Raw genomic sequence first — 16,358 nt, 5'->3', positions numbered from 1 at the left:
TTTATCAGAAGCTTATTATTACTACTACAGACATTTTTGGAATCAGGAGTTGATTTCACATAAAAGTTCTTTTTAGCTCTGTTCCATTTTCTAGAAGTGTCACAGGCCAGATTTTAAAACTTATTAGCAGCAATGACTATATAAAAGAAGTTACATTTTTCAGTCCCATCATGCACACTTTTTATGATGTCAAAACTTGGGTACAATAATCACTCTATGGGCCTTTTCCTGAAGTATGATAAAATACTGTTTCTCTTTCCTAGGATGGTACACTTTACTAAGCAAGCAGACTGTGGAGGTTACTGGGTGTTTGTTTGGAAAGCAATTTCTCTTTGTTCTTCAGTAATGTCACAAATGGATTTTTAAAATTGTCAAGTTTTCTTGTATTTTCACAGTATGTATTTTCACAGTAAGGGATTTTAAACCAAGTGGCTCTTCACATTAATATCCACCTCAGTCCCTATTAAAAGGGTCTAAAAACGAGAAGTGAGAACAAAAAACCATATTTTTAACTGACCCAACCCTTTTCTTTTTCAGAATTAATCCAACAGGAATATTTGAGTTTGGAAACTGTCTGAACACAGGCAAAATATTATAGGAATATCTAAAAATTCCCAGGAACAAAAAGCCTGTTTCCTCTCCTACCTAACACTGAGTACACAGCACAAATAGATCTGCTGCTTCTGGGAATTCTGCCATATATAAAGTAAATAAACCTAGTTTCTCCCATTTTTTTTCTCATTTGAATTCTAAACCCCAGCAAAAATATTTAAAAACCTGCATTTTGTTCTTTTTTTATGAATTACAAAGGCTAAATTCCATCTGTAATTATTCTTGTGAAACACAAGTAGAAACAATGGGATTGTAAAGATGCAGGTACAAGATTAATTTGGTCTCAGACATCTCTGTATATCAGTAAGAATAAATGAGTAGCAGAAATGTCTCTAAGTTCAGATTGCAGTTTTCAGGACTATCAGTTAAAATATATTTCTGAAGGAAAAGAATTCTAATACTGAGGTATTGAAAGAAACAGAGAACTTCAATACACTGGTTTTAGGTTCCCTATTCAGGAAAGAAGTGGACCTTACAAGTTCTCACAGTCTCAAGCTAGGATCTCCCCAGCAAGTCTGAAAAAATATTCATCATTCCGAAGTCCACGCAGAACGGGGACTAGAGTTAATTCTCCTACATCCTCATAAGCCAAAGGAAAAAAGCATTAATCTCAACTTTATGCCAGCTCATTTCAACCTCACTCCTATTCCTACCCAGGAACACTCTGTGGGTTTCATCCAATACAAGATTTCCACAAAGTTCAGCAAGCTTTGACTGGAGAATTTTGCCACAAAGCCACTAATGTTTGTATTTCTGTGGCTTAAGACCAATCCATATCACTTTGGAACATCTGTTGTTATTTATTTCAGGAAGACTGACAGGCTCCAGAATGTCCTCCACTATTTTGAAGTGACTGTTGCTTATTTAGGTTCTCCAACCCTTCCTTCTGATCACTCTGCTCTGCTGCACTTAGTATTTCTGTTGCACTTGCTGCAGTCAGGTCTGATCACTTCTGCAGCTGATTCCTATTCCTTCTGCTTTTGCCATGAAACATTTTTACCCTAAATCTCACAGCTGGCCATGCAAAATGCAGTCTGACCACCTGGACTTTTTGTGTTGTCATTTAAATGCACAAATGGCATCTCTGCGAAAGTAAAAGGTTATAAAACCTGTGTGCTGTTGTACTTTATTGTCTTTGTTCTGTGTTTGAGAACTGCTGCTGTATATTGACTTTATTAAAGTTTTGTTTTTTTAAAAGACCAATACAATTATTACAAATCCAAGTACCAAAATGGACAGATACAAAACCGAAACTGCCATATTAAAGGTCTGCAACGATCTTTCTTTGCTCTGCCAAATGGATTGTCATCTGTGTTGATTCAATGCAACTCCTCTGTGCCATTCAATACAATTGATCACAACATGCTTTTATAGAGCATTTGGTTATCCTTGAAATTTGGTACCCAGGGGTCCTGGAAAATGCCCACAGCTTGAGCTGTTTTTCAGTGAATACCTTTCTCTACAGCCAACAGTAAAATTGTTCTTATTCTTATCTTGCTTCTAAAATTCCCCATATGCATTCAGAGAAATTCTCTTTAAGTCTCACTGCCTCATTCTTGATAGCAACATCCACTTGGTAATTTTAATTAAATCTCATGGCTTCAATTATCTGTATACAGACACTGTATCAATTTAAGTTGCTTTCCAGACTGGATTTTTTTAATTCCTCCCTGATGTTTTATTTTGGTCTCATTCTTCTGTTTGGTCAGCCTTTGAAAGTGGGTCCTTGAGAAAGCTACCAACCACATTTTTTAATTTTTAATTGCTTTTCAAATCTCATTTTCGGTCAATATTTACAGAGTGAAAACCTCATACTTCGGTGCTTAATTTAAAATCTTTTCCCTTTTGCCTATAAATTAGCGCAACATTTTATGCAACTAATTTAGTCTAGTATTTTTTTCCTTCTCTGATCAATGCTAAATATGAAATTTCCTCTGATTTATATTACAGATTTTCATATCAACCTTTATATTGTAGACTTGGTTTAGGTCTGTAGCTGCTCTGCATGGTGGATATTAAACAGAAACCTAGATGTTCAACATAATTTTCAATTTACTTACATGGACACTTAAGAATGGAACTGGTCTAAACATGATTGGACAATGTAAAATGTCAGCCCCTGTAGACATGAACTTCTGTCCACAGAAATCATACTCCTGGCTTCAGTCCGACCTGCATTTTCTAAATACAACAGGTAAGATTCTTCACAAAGAAATCTGCATGAGTAAGGAGAGCCCAAATTTACCAAGGAATTTGTTGTTTTTTACCTGGTATGCTGGAACTTTCTATTGAGCTGTAATGATTCTGCACAGTCATTACAATATTACTGCAGTAACTATGGTACCAAAGCCAGCAGACCCAGTGCTATCTCAGGCAAACAGCCTCAGGAGAGTGACTTAACCTTTGACCAGTAAATTTGATCTGTTATAGGCAATTTGTGTCCCAAGGTACACAGTGAATGGCTGACATACACAAAATAAACAAAGACTGAGAAAGACAATAAACTGACAGCCAAGATCAACAAATGGTCTTGGTGTCCCATGAAGCCATTAATAACAATACTCTGTCAAACATGCTTTTTTCTAGGCGTGGGCTGGTTCAATGTCTTTGAGTGCCTATGTGACCTTGAGAAGATGAGGCAGATGTAGTGATGTGACAACAATATTCTACTGGAAAGAAGCTTCTTTTAGCCTATGTAGTCCCTAAGTATCTCCTTGCTCCCCTCCTCTAGCGTATTTATAGTATGCAAACACATAAATCCATCACCTCCTCTTCTAATCTTTTGCTGTTCTTTATAATAGAGACAGAAATAGTTAGTTTGTCAAAAAAAGAGACACAGCCTTTTACCTGATAGTCTGGAAACTAATATACAATAGTTTCAAAGATTTATGTGATAACATATGAGTTCCATAAAAATAAAAGAATAAGCTAACAGGTTAAAATAGCAAATGTAGAAAATTTTGAGTTTCTACATGTGATGAGTGAAGTTCCATAAAAATAAAAGAATAAGCTAACAGGTTAAAATAGCAAATGTAGAAAATTTTGAGTTTCTACATGTGATGAGTGAATTATACTCACACATGCAATCTTTACAGACCACAAATACACTTCTCAAAAGAGTTACCTATGTATTTTAACTTTAACCCTCCACTGTAGGTGTGAATGTATTGTTTTATTAAAAGTTCTAGAAAAATTAAGCAGAAACCCATATAATACACCTGTAATCTGTTGCTTAATTCTGCTGGATTGAGGCCTTAACACTCAGGTAAATCTTAGCTACTCACTTATTCTGAATCTGAGTCCTCATTTTTTGGTCCCTACTCTAGAGGAATCAGTTACTTTTATTTTTTTCTTCTTTTTAATCTTCTCTAGTGAAAGATCATTTTGTCTGTGCTCCACTTTCAATTCCATACAAGTGCATGGACAGCAGTTTACAGTATAATGTAAGTTTTCCACAGGAGACCTAGGGCCAGCAGTGATCCTTCTTCCCACTATGACAGGAACATCATCTTTCAATTTCTTTAAACTCTAGCCTAAAATAAAAAAAAAATATTAAATTCATTCTCTCAAATCTGAATATCCCCACAAGACAGAGTAAGCTGGTATTTAAACCAGAATAAATGTTAAGGATGAACTAAATAAATATACTTTTATCGGGATAAGTTTGTTAGCACATTTTAGACTGTCTAAAATTTGCTGTGTTTCCAATTAGACCGCTAGAACATACATTTTGTATGAGTGTGGCTTCCTTCCTCCCCTCCAAGCACTCCAGAAATACCTAAGTCTTTGTAAAATACTCAGGTATCTCTAAGACACAGATTTTTAATATTATTTTCCATGTAGGAGATGCAATAACCCAAAATTTGCTTTGTTTCAGCACTAGGGACTAAAGGCAGTTATCCGCTCAGAACTGGCAAGCTCGCTTTGCCAAATCACTTTTCCCCACTCACCGGGGGCACAGACTGCACAGGCACATCAGCACTGTGCAGTTTGGAGGAGCAGCACCCCAGGATTTAGAGGCTCTCAGCGTGGCCTTACAGCCCAGTGTCAGCTTCACAGCACACGGAGGTAAATACAACTTGTACTGTGCAGTTACTGGAGTCAGCAAACATCGGACGTGTAGGCAGAGAGCAGCGCAGACCACTGCTATAGGCAGAGAGGATTCAAAGGAATTTCTCTTCCTATCTTCCCAAGCCATTTCAGCCCAGAGCTCCTGAAACTCTGCCTGGTCCTGCCTACAGCACCCTCCACTGCTGCAGATGACTGATGGTTTGGGAAGCTACAAATGACAACCGAGCTAAAATAGCCTAAGTAGGAATTAATTATAAAAGAGATGATGCAGAGGTCTTCAGAGATGAAGAGGTACATTAACCTATTGCAGCACTTACAATCATGATAATCTGCTGTTTTAAAGGAAAGAAATATTTGCTAATTTATTTTTGAGTAACTAACTCTCTGGTGTATCTATACACACATATAGTCACTAAAATTAATCTGCAGCTGTATTGTGGAAATTTTTTCTCAGAAGCAGGTCAGTTTGGTTTTGTAACGTCTTCATTTTGACAAAGATTTATTTAAAAAATTGTAATTTACACTGCAGCCTGTATCAAATAGACAAAAAAAAAAATCAATAATTTAAAAACATGTATTGCTAAGAAGACTAAATGAAAAAAAGTGAGCTTCCTTGAGCTCCTTCCTTGCTGTCTGTCAGGGAGGCTGTTCGGGAGGCTGAGCAATCCAAGAACATGTGAGTGAAAACAAACACTTCCAACCACAGAAGAGGATATGGAAAGTGTATTTCCAGGGGGTGGGGGTGGACATAAAAAGGAAAGCTAACTTCTTTGAATTGTTTATTTCCTCAATCTAATTTTAATTAAAACCAGAACATTAGGATGTCCGTTATACTGAGCTACTGTAATACAGATTTCCACATTAGAGGATAAAAAGCTAAACACAAAGATGACAGAGGTAGCTTGAACAGTGCCTGACTCATTATTCACTAGGTTTCTTTGGCTAGAAGGAAAATAGCAAACAACAATAGTAGCCTTCTGTCACCAGAAGATAGCTTTACAATTCTATTTACACATTACTACCAACCAAGCTGATGATAATCTGGGGTTAGTGTGGGGCCAGGTATTCACTGCTTTCAAATAAGGGACAATGAATGGCACAGGCACACAGTTCATTACTTCAAACCCAATACTGGAGTTAAATGCTAAAGAGCTGATACTTAGTGGCTCATGTATCTTGTACTAAATACACACACAGATTTTTAACACACAGAAAGGGACGGGTTTTTTATGTCAGCATTTGGCTAACATTTTATATTTATCCTGGTTACTTTTTTATTCATTTTTTACTGTTTCTACTCCACAACAACAACAAAATAGAGCAAAAGTGAGAAGTTGCAAGAACAGAAATGGAAAAAGGAGAAGACCTCTTCATTTTCACTCCTAAGAATTATTCTAAGAGCTCTTAAAGAGCAAGATCAAATTCTCTCACATGTACTGGGGCCAAGGCAAGATCCTGGAGATGTAATTTTCACTGAATAAAGGAAGCAAGCAGGGAAAATTCTTTGAATGTAAATATTTTTGTGAGGGGAGCACTTGATAGCATAATTAACTTGTATGGTTAATGGTCACAGCATTGTGACCACTGAGAAATCAGAGCAGCTGCTGCTCATGACAAAGTGCAGAGTAGAAGCAACTCACACTGAGGGCAGAGCCCAAACTAAGGAACTCTGCTGGGCTTAGGACTCAAGGCTCTGCATAACTGAGTGACAACCAGGACAAGAGAGAAACCAGGCTGCAGAACAGGGTAGAGAGAGGAGGAGAAAGTTAACAAAGGCAGAAACCTGGTGACAAACAAACATTTTGTCCGGGATGAAGGGCTGGAGCTGATAGGAACACCAGTTACCTGCTACGTTAACAGCTGAATGAGCTGGAACTGCTGGGTGAGGATCAATCCTGCACCTTTGCATTCTCATCCAAACAAATGAGGAGAGGTGGAGGTGAATGAGACACAGCCAAATGTGGTGCAGAGCAGGAAGCTGTAAAGAGCTTTTCTCACTGCTGTTGGGACAGAGCTGGAACGCAGGAGCTGGGAAGAAAGGATGTAAAGCCTTTCTTCATCATTCATTTAGCTGTGCTCAAGCACATGAATGGTTTGCAGCAGGGAAGTTGAAAGCTGTGTAAAACACTTTGTGCCCAGACTCGCTGCAAATGTTACAGTGAAAGGCAAAGTGCTGCTGGGACAGGCTGGCTGTGAGTACTTCTGGCTGCTCACAGCAGGTGACCACACTGGCCAGGTAACACAGGCCAGGAGTGGGAAAGGAACAGAGCTGGAGCTGGCACGGGGAGGTGGCAGCACTCAGAACCAGGACCCAGCAGCGTGAGCCTCAAGAGAAACTCATATAATCTGGAAGCAACATGAGTCCAAGCAGAAAGGGAAGAAATTTCTGTGTGGTCATGTCTTCAGGGTGCTGTGTAGTAAGTCAGCAAATTTTAGACACTGCCCCACTGAGTGGATTTAAGGTTCATGAAAAGATGACATCCCATATAGGACTTTTGTGAAAGGGGGAAGATCCTGCCAGTCTTCATGATGACAGAGTAAGGCCAACAAGAGGACTAATCTGCAGAGGAAAAAACAGTTTGCCCATGGCAAATCTGAAACTTTTTTTTTTTTTCTAGCAAGACAACAAAATCAGGGTAAAAGACAGAAAGCCATCTTTAATTCTGAGGCATTATATTCCAAGAAGCATTTCTGAAGGTGAGAGCATCTGTAGCTAGGAGGTAGTACAAAGAGAAGGAAACCCCAGCTCACCATCACATGCAGTAGCAGCAGCAAGAATGGGTAGGGAGAGGAAAATTAGTTTGAGAAGGTCATATGAAAGCTTACTACTTTTTCATTTTCTTAAGAAGAAAACTATTTGTCTATAGTCTTATAGGAGTAAAACTATTTGCTACTGTGTTACAGGAGTAACCAGACTGGTTTTTAAATGTATTTAATTTATAACAGGTTTAGCTGAATAATGATAATATAAAGCAGGAAAATGTAATTTTCATATTTTACAAGCACAGAGGATAATTTTTGCGTAAAAACTAGGGCTCAGAGCAGTGGAGTTAACCAGTGATTCTCAAGAAATCAGTAGCAGAGGAGGCATTTGAAACAAAGCCTCTCACAGTATCTCCTAAACCTTTTCCTATCTAACCCTATACCTAAAACTGTTCCTATCTCCTAAACTATCACTTCTTCGTTTTCTTTCAAAAATTCTATGTGGAAATAAAAAAGGGAAGAAAGAGACAGAGTGATTCAAGGGGTTAGGTTTTTTCTAATGCTAGCATACTTCATATGCTCTGAAATTGTGACTACCCCAAAAGGAGCTTTGTTCCTTTTATATGTCAGCAAAACAAAAGGTCAGCCTATTGAAATATTGGTCAGGTCTGACTTTCTTCTATTAATAACAAGTAGAGACACATTTTTTAAAGTAATAGTTAAATAAATGACCACATGTCTGCAATCATTTCGACTTAAAATGTCAACTGGATTTGAGATGCCATGTGCATTTAATCAATGACTCTGCACTATAATATAAATATTACTTTGGTTTGACTGTGTCGTGTGGCATAAATCATAATTCAGTGAGATGAGTATATTCAATTTTCTCTGCAGATGGCTGTTAACGGCAATACCTATTAAACCAGCACCCAGCAGCACTCTGTAGTTAAGGAATCTGTCAGGAGTCCTTCTGTATAATTTCTCTGTTAATTGTTGTCTCTTCTCCTAGTCCCTCCATTTACCACATTCATGTTAGAACTACTGATTCAGAAAATCAGCAAAAACCTGTTGTTTCTTTTGATGTTAAGGTAGAACTTATACTCAGCACTGTATTCCTGAGCAAAACTTTGTATTTACTGGTTAAAATGTAGCACAGGAAGTCTTAATTCAAATTTTTGTGGGCATGACTTTAAACCTTCTAGGACCTTTAACCATAATCCATCTGTACTACCTACAGAAATACCCAATGTCCCACAATTTATTTAGAAATCATGGAATTCAAGCTTTATTCTCAGCTAGATTTTACGAGGATTTTAGAGCAAGGAATAGCCAAATCTAGTGAGTGACAGATGAACACAGTGCTGCAGTGTTCCGAATTCCCCAAGAATACACTTTGCTTTCTAGGACTCTTCTTACAGAACACATTTCTTGGGAGATTAGAGACAGACACTTAGAAGAAATATTCCACCTCCAGAAAATACCAGGAGTTTACTTTTAGCAGTTGTGGCACGCACAGAGGCCAACATTAAATAGACAAGTATCCATTAAAGTAGAATTTAAAGTTAATCCTCACAGACAAAGCATGCTGCTTTTTTTTTCCCTTTTGCTTAGTAATGACTTGAATAATGATATTTCAACTTGAAGTGAACATGCAAGTTTTTCACAAAAAGCATGCTCCTTGCAAACAGTTTGCAATTTTGAGTCCTTTTAAATAGTCAGAGGGAACTTTCTGCTCTGATCTGTTAAGTAAATATAAATCTTGTTATCCAAGTTCAGTAATGAGAGTGAGGGGTCTATTCTTCACTGCACTTGCATACATCTAACGTTAATGAGATTTATGCATGCATATTAAGGGGAGAACAGATGCTTAATTAAACAAATCAGCCTTTAGTAGGCAGTCTGCATGATCATCTTTAGTACAAAACCCCCTTATTTTCTCTGCTTTAGTTTGACTTTGAATGCAGCCAAGGAGGAATTAATATGGTGGAGGAAAAGAAAAAGTCATATATGCAAAATGAAATCTTTATTTGGTTTCTTTAGTTTAAAATACTTGACAAATTTGAGAGAGATTAAATTGACTAGATATATCCTCTCTCTCCTAATCTTATGCTCTTTAAAGGAAAGTGGAGTTTTATTTACCAATTTACCCAAATGAAAATTTTATTGTGCAAAAGGAAATCAAGGTCTCTAAATAACTCATCTGCCTCATTAACTGATGTGGTCTTTCAAATACACATCATCCATCTCAGATAATTTTGCAACTGATTTCTAAATAAAATATCTAAAATAACTTTAGTCTAATTAAAACATGATTTAATCTAGTTCTGGAGTTTTTTTATCTGTCAATGTCCATATTGATTTCCAACATCATACACAGATAAATACATTAAAAAGTTATATATACCACCTCTCTCCAACAAGTGACATCTTTATTATTTGCTCCTTCTTCATCTAATGCTACCTTTTCTTCTACAACACTCAACTTCTAAGGGCAACAGAGTAGAAAAAAAGATCTCTCCATAAGTTATCATAGTGCCATACTTAATGGAAGTCAATATCTGTATATTATGCTATCTACTCTGCAATACCATTACAGGCTTAACAGTGCTGGTTGTAAAAAGTATCATTCTGAGCACAAGGCCTATAATAGTAGTAATGAAAAAAGGGTCATTTCTGTCTTCCAACAAGAATGAAAAATTAAAATCACTAAGGCACTTAGCTCAAAGGAAAATTGGCAAATTAAAGGGACAAAAAATAAAATATTCATGGCTCATATTGTGAAATGGAAGGTAAATAATTTAAGATGAACTATTATGTGGAAAATTGCACTCTTTCCGAAGAGCAAAAAACAAATCTAACTAAAACACATATAGATATTACTGCTTCCTGGGCTTGCAATTACATATGTGCACAAATATGCAAGTCATGGTTGAAATGCAGTACTGTTGGGGGAAAGGCATTTTCTCACCTATACTAATTTTGAAAATATTTTATAGTAAAACAGTCGAGTTGACAAGCACTGCTTTATATGAAGAAGGTTGGTTGTTTTTTCTTCCTGAGTCCAGCCTAGAAGTGAAGACTGAATGAGAGAGTGCTCTCCCACTGCACTCCAGATCAGCACAACTCTTTATTCTGAGTCACCTAGTACATAACTTGCTCTTAGATTTTTATGCCCCAAAAAAAATTATGACTTCAGCCTCCTGGTCTCTGCCTGGGGGAGCTACCTATTAAAATGCCATTGGTGTGGCTGCAGTCCATTAGCTATCTTACCTTCATATCCATAAAACTGAAAGGGCTGCCCAGAATTTTTACAATCACTATCTGGAAAAGGTAGAGAGAGCCATAGACTTGTGTTTATTATACTCCAGCACTGTAACAACTGCTATGGGATCAGGATACAGAACTGCACTGCATGGCAGAGGTCACGATTCCCTGGTGATTTAAAGGTTCACTCTTCTGCCAACTTAATTTAGAAACACAAAGCCTATCTTTGTTAGAAGACAGTATTTTGATAGTTTTTCAAAGCATGGCAATTCAATAACTATAGACCACAAATTTAAAATCTGGAGTTCATCACCTAGCAAACTGCAGAATATTTTTTTAATTTATTTTATTAACCTCTTGTTTAGATCAACTTTGCATCCTTGGTCCTAAGTGACAACACATTTTGCATTAGTGTTCAGCATCAGGGATTTCTAACACCCTGCACCAATGGGTTAATTAACCCTTCCAAACAGCCCACAGAGCCCTCCTCACCTAGCTTTTGACAGTTCTAAGCAAGGAGACTACACACTACCTTTTTTCAAAGCCACAAACATGCTGTTTCACTACAGTGTTTCTCCTGAAAATACTGACAACTTTCAAAAGAAGCTCATTTGATGTCCAGCAGTCTTCTAAGACTCACGGTGCCCGGGAAGAATCAGTCAGCTCAACGTGAGAAAAGAGATGAGCCAAGAATCAAATGTGGCATTGTGCAATCTTGCTGCTCTTATGTATCTGCACAGAACTCAGCATTTCTGCTCTGAAAAAGATTCTGTGTAGATGCTAGACACTAGCCGTTCCCTGGGAGTGAAGTATACATTTAGACACAGTTCCACTATTGAAAGCATTTAATATACTTGTTTTCTTGATACACAGTATCAATTTACTGTTCAGTCTGTTGTCTAGTGGTGGGTTATTAGTGAACAATGACAGCATGATGTGCCAGAAAACATCAAAAAGTAAAATATGTAAAATGCTCCTTGGCCAATGTTACACAAAAGCAGTTAAGACTCAACTTCTGTTGTTCTTTGGACAGCACATATACACCTTCAGAACTAAGGCAAGCAATATATGCATCAGACCCAGCCAAGGAAACAAAGCACTGTGCAGTCAGCACCACAATGAAATAGTACTTTGGATTATAGGGACTTTAACTAGTATCATCTGCATTTCAAACCTCCAGTACATTAACCTACTTTGCCCAAATGCTACAGCCATTATTATGCTGCAGCCAAGAGTTTCAGTTAATACTGAGTGAAAAAACAGGTCTTTTAAAAAAAACAATGATTACAAAAATAAAAGCATGATTTCTTGATGGTCTCCCTGAATCACAGTCACCTAAATAAAGCTTCAATCAAGCAAAAGCTTAGCAGGAAAGCAATCATTCTTCTTTTTGTATGTGTAAAAAAAGACCAGGAACTACAAGTAAATAGCAGCTGAGCAACAGATGAGGCACTAAGTGAAATCTGTTAGCAACTGCTAACAGCTTTGCTATTTTCTGTTGTTAAATTAAAAAAAAAAAAAAAGGCAAAAAAACCAATGCAGTAGCAATTCCAATATGTTCAAAAATCTCAGATGCAAAAGACTAAAGCTCGACAATTCTTGTACTACAGCTGAATGCTTGGATTTGGTTTTAATATCTTGAAATGCTTTGTTATTGATTATAAAGCAAAAGCCAGCCAATTTACATGGCCACTATCAAGGTAAAACTTCTTACAGCTGTATGTGTGACCCAGCAAGCATAGCACAAAAATCCCAGTGTAGACAAGTAGGACATTTCCAGAAGCTGTTTTAGGCTCAAATTCTACTTTCTTTTGTCCTTTATACCTGACCCCATGTCATTCACCAGAAAATGCATGAGTCTTAATTAGCACTGAGATTTCTGGCAAGATCTCTCTTTTTCATTGTCCTTCTGGTCCTGGAGCTTTCACCACAGATGCTCAGCTCCTACTTATCTCAAGCCAATTTTGACATGGGTTCAGCAAGTCTGTTTTTCTTTTTGGAAGCATCCCACAACACAGCAGAACCATGCAGGCACAGCTGAAATAGCTCTGAACAAAGCTGCCCAGGAACTACAAACAGCATGAACATACCAGAGTGGGGGTTCCAGCTCCCAGTAGGATCCGTCACAAGGCTGTAGTCACCAGAGTAGTGGAAAAAATTCATGACATTGCCTGGTCCCAGCAATATATTTCCTCTTCTCCCCCCTGCCACTTGCTCTCATACCTTTTTTCCCTTGGCTTTATCTCTCCTGTCAGTCTAACAAGGGTTCTGTTCCTCCTTTTGGTGGTCTCACACATGGGGGATCAAAGCACAACCACCACCACACCTATAAAATGCACACTACAAATTTCCTTCTCCACCAAGCTTTCTGCTCCACTACAGTGCTTACATTTCTAATGCCCCCTATGTGGCAGGTCTCCTTTCCAATTTAAATTCATCATGTCCAAAACTGGGCTCATCTCAGTTTCTAAATACTTCTCCCTACTTCTTTCTCTCAAGATACCAAGAATTAGTAGCCACCTTGCCTGCTGCAGAAGCTCACAACTTTTGTCATCTTAAACTTCTCTCTTTCCTTCCACAGATGTTCTACCAAAAAAAACATGCCAGTTTCATTCCCACAACGTCATAAAAAAATCTGGATGCTTCTTTCCATTCGTGTTGCTAAAATACTTATCATTCAAACCTCCTCCCCATCCCTCCTAACATTCACCCTTCACATCAGTACAAGACTCCAGTTTGAAAAAATACCTCTTGAATCTAATAGTTAGTTGGTATTTGATCTGCTCTAAATTCCACTATTAGTTCCCTATTATTTATTTTAAAACATTCAGATCAATTGGTTTTGTTTTTCAAGTCATATGTGCCAGTTTCTGTCTGAAAAAATACCAGCCTGGATTTGCTCATCTTGCCCAGGACATATGGTCCTCAATTATTTCATGAACGCACATGAAAGCTCTACTTTACAGGTCTGCAGTCTTCTTTCACTTCTATCATGGCTAGTATTCCCTAATACTCTCACCTTTTCAGGAAGGAATTTCTTTTCATGTTGTATAAATTCTGGAAAGAAATACTAACAAGGACAAAGAACCTCTAAAAACCTCCCGGCTGAACTGTTACTTCTTACCTATTTCTCCTTCTCTCTATTACAACATGATGCGTCCATCTTTGTTGTTTTGTAGAGATTTTCAGTGGTGTAGGACAGAAAATTCCACTCTGTGATGTCATATAGATAAATATTATTAACGCTGTCAGCTGGGAAGACTATCAATCCAAACCAAAGACAAGGTTATGGAAAGAGCAGATGTATAAACCTTTTGTGTACTACCAAAATGTGGAATATATTCTGAAAGAGGGAACCACAACAAATGGTAACCTGTTGTTTTCAGCTTTGCATACTGACCATTATCAGAGTTTCTGCCAACTGCAATAGCTTGTTTTGGATTCCAGTGTCAGCCCATGTTCTTTCTGGCTCAGATATAATATCCCTGTAAGACTTTACAATTCAAACTTGGAATCGGCTATGTATCTTTGATACATTAAACAGTACTTATCCTTCTGTCAGATCTCTGTGCCACTCCCCTTCTCTTTCCTACTCATGCCAAAGAGCTAAAAAGAAGAATGAAAAGTGATATGAAGCTTAAGACACACAAGAGAGTTTTTGAAGTCACCCTCCTAATTATTCAGTTTTTGACTACCCTTCCATGTTAAGTCCTGTTTCTTTAAACAGTATGAGCACAAATGCACGTGCAATGCACAAGTGTGTGCACACACCTCCTCTGCTCCTGGAGACCCCACTTGAAAGCAGACTGGTATAGACAGGTACATCTTATGAACCCTAACAACTGTTGAAATCATGAATATCTGACACACAGGCATCCCTGTATATTTTTTGACAATGTCTCCATAGTGTTCAAAAGAAAAAACAATTGCTGATACATGGAAAAAAGTCAGCTAAAACCTTCCCATTTTAATAAAATTTTACTCTAGAGAACATAGTGACAGAAAGTTGTAAGGCAAGTTCATACATTATATGTCCTAATGAAGACCATGATCAGTGAATGATCCTGCACCTGCATTTTTTAGATTACTATTTAAATGTACCCTTGCCTAAGGAATGATTTTGGGTTTTGTATATATGAGTACCGTTTACAATATAGCATGACAAGAAACACCAACAGTGTCCTAAAGCCAATGTTAACTGTTCAGTGCCATAAGTAACCACATGGTCCTTCAGTTTAATCTCCTCCACGTGACCAAAAAATTTCCATGACCACATACTCTGAATCGAAAGCAAAGAGCTACTACAACTGAAACACTCAAATTCTCTACAGAGTCAATAGGTACCAGAGGGAAGGGTGTCAGCAACCAGTGCCTGCAGCACCAAAGGTTCCAGCAAGAGCAAGGAAACAATCTGAAGAACTCTGATGACTTATAGAGTTTACAGAGCCACAAAACAAATAGCCACAGCAGAAATCCAAACACTTGCATGCTGGGCAGGGAGGACAGTGAACTTTTGTTCACTGCAGGCAATGCCTGAAGCCACAAAGCAAAGATTTTATCATAGACAGTGGCTTTCAGCAACTGCAAATGCTAGTAGACCTTTTGCAGTAGCACAAGGAATTCTGCTCTCCCTGCAGCTTGTGAAGGGAGCCGATAAGCAAGGGAAGAGAAGGCCAAAGTCTGAGTGTGGGAGCAGGATTTGTATTACTCAGAAATACTCCCCACAAATCCTTCCCCACCGATACATGCTTGCTTTAAGCCTAAAACCTTGAATCTTTCCTGACATATGGGAATGCATTTCAAAGGCACAAAAAGACATTTTGTCTGCCAAATGTCTTCTGCCGCAGTTACAAGTTTGGTGTAAAAGTATAAACTGCTTTCTTTTCCAATAACATAAACATTATTTGAGTCCAAGTGAAATAATTTTCCCACTACTTTATGAGAGCATAGGTTGTTTCCTATCTTATAACGAGAATGGGTGGCTGTTTTCCTTTGTAAAATGCCATACCTCAACATGACACCAAAGCCTTTCTTCTTTTTCTTTTCTGGGTCTTCATTTTCTTCCTTCTTTTTCTTCTCTTTGATTTTAGATTTGCCCTTTTTCTTCTCTTTCTCCCTACTTTTTTTGTCTTTTTTTGCTTTGATTTCTGCATCTTCTATTTCAGGGTTCCCTGGAGTGGCAGATTCCACATTTTGAGCTTCTTGACCACAGTGAGAGCTCTTATCAGAGCCATCTGCACAGAATGAAAAAGAAGCAGTGAGGATGGCTACGGGCCACTGAAATGCAAACATGTGAAATACAGCAAGTGTCTACAGAGAGCTCAAATGACTCACAACACTTACTCATTTAATTGAATAATTTAAAAAGCAGGCTAAGCAGATCTAGTGGATTCAAACAGATTTGTATTGTAAATTAAACACAGAATTATTTTAATTAATTGTTTTCTAATTATTGTTCCTGATATAAAAATCCTGATAGAGTAAAGCACTTGTTCTCTTTGAAATCTAGCTTGTTAACCACGTGCTGGGTTTCAAACAGAGAGCTTACTTCAAAACAAGAGATTCTGGTGACTGGCAAAACCAACCTATGTAACGAAATGACTTCATTCACTCCCTGGAATCTTTCTATTTTAGTGGCTGAAAAAAAAAAGATAAAATGTACTGTCTGGCTGGAAAAGAGCTGTGTTCTTTCTGCTGGGGGGCTC

General features: G+C 37.8%; 1 protein-coding gene across 16 annotated transcripts in view; it reads right to left on the bottom strand.

The window, feature by feature from the left end:
• Positions 1 to 16,358, bottom strand: part of PARD3B (par-3 family cell polarity regulator beta) — a 394,367-nt gene that overhangs the window by 120,120 nt on the left and 257,889 nt on the right. For all 16 annotated transcript variants that reach the window (XM_085585197.1, XM_085585191.1, XM_085585194.1 and 13 more), the window contains one exon: positions 15,662 to 15,887. In XM_085585197.1, the coding sequence (XP_085441323.1) occupies positions 15,662 to 15,887 (226 nt within the window). The remainder of the gene's footprint in view (positions 1 to 15,661; positions 15,888 to 16,358) is intronic.

This window comes from Lonchura striata, chromosome 7 (assembly GCF_050655825.1).
Source record: "Lonchura striata isolate lonStrDom1 chromosome 7, ASM5065582v1, whole genome shotgun sequence".
In the NCBI taxonomy this organism is placed as follows: domain Eukaryota; kingdom Metazoa; phylum Chordata; class Aves; order Passeriformes; family Estrildidae; genus Lonchura; species Lonchura striata.
The sequence above is the reverse complement of the archived record's forward strand: the minus strand, read 5'-3'. Positions and strand labels throughout refer to the sequence as shown.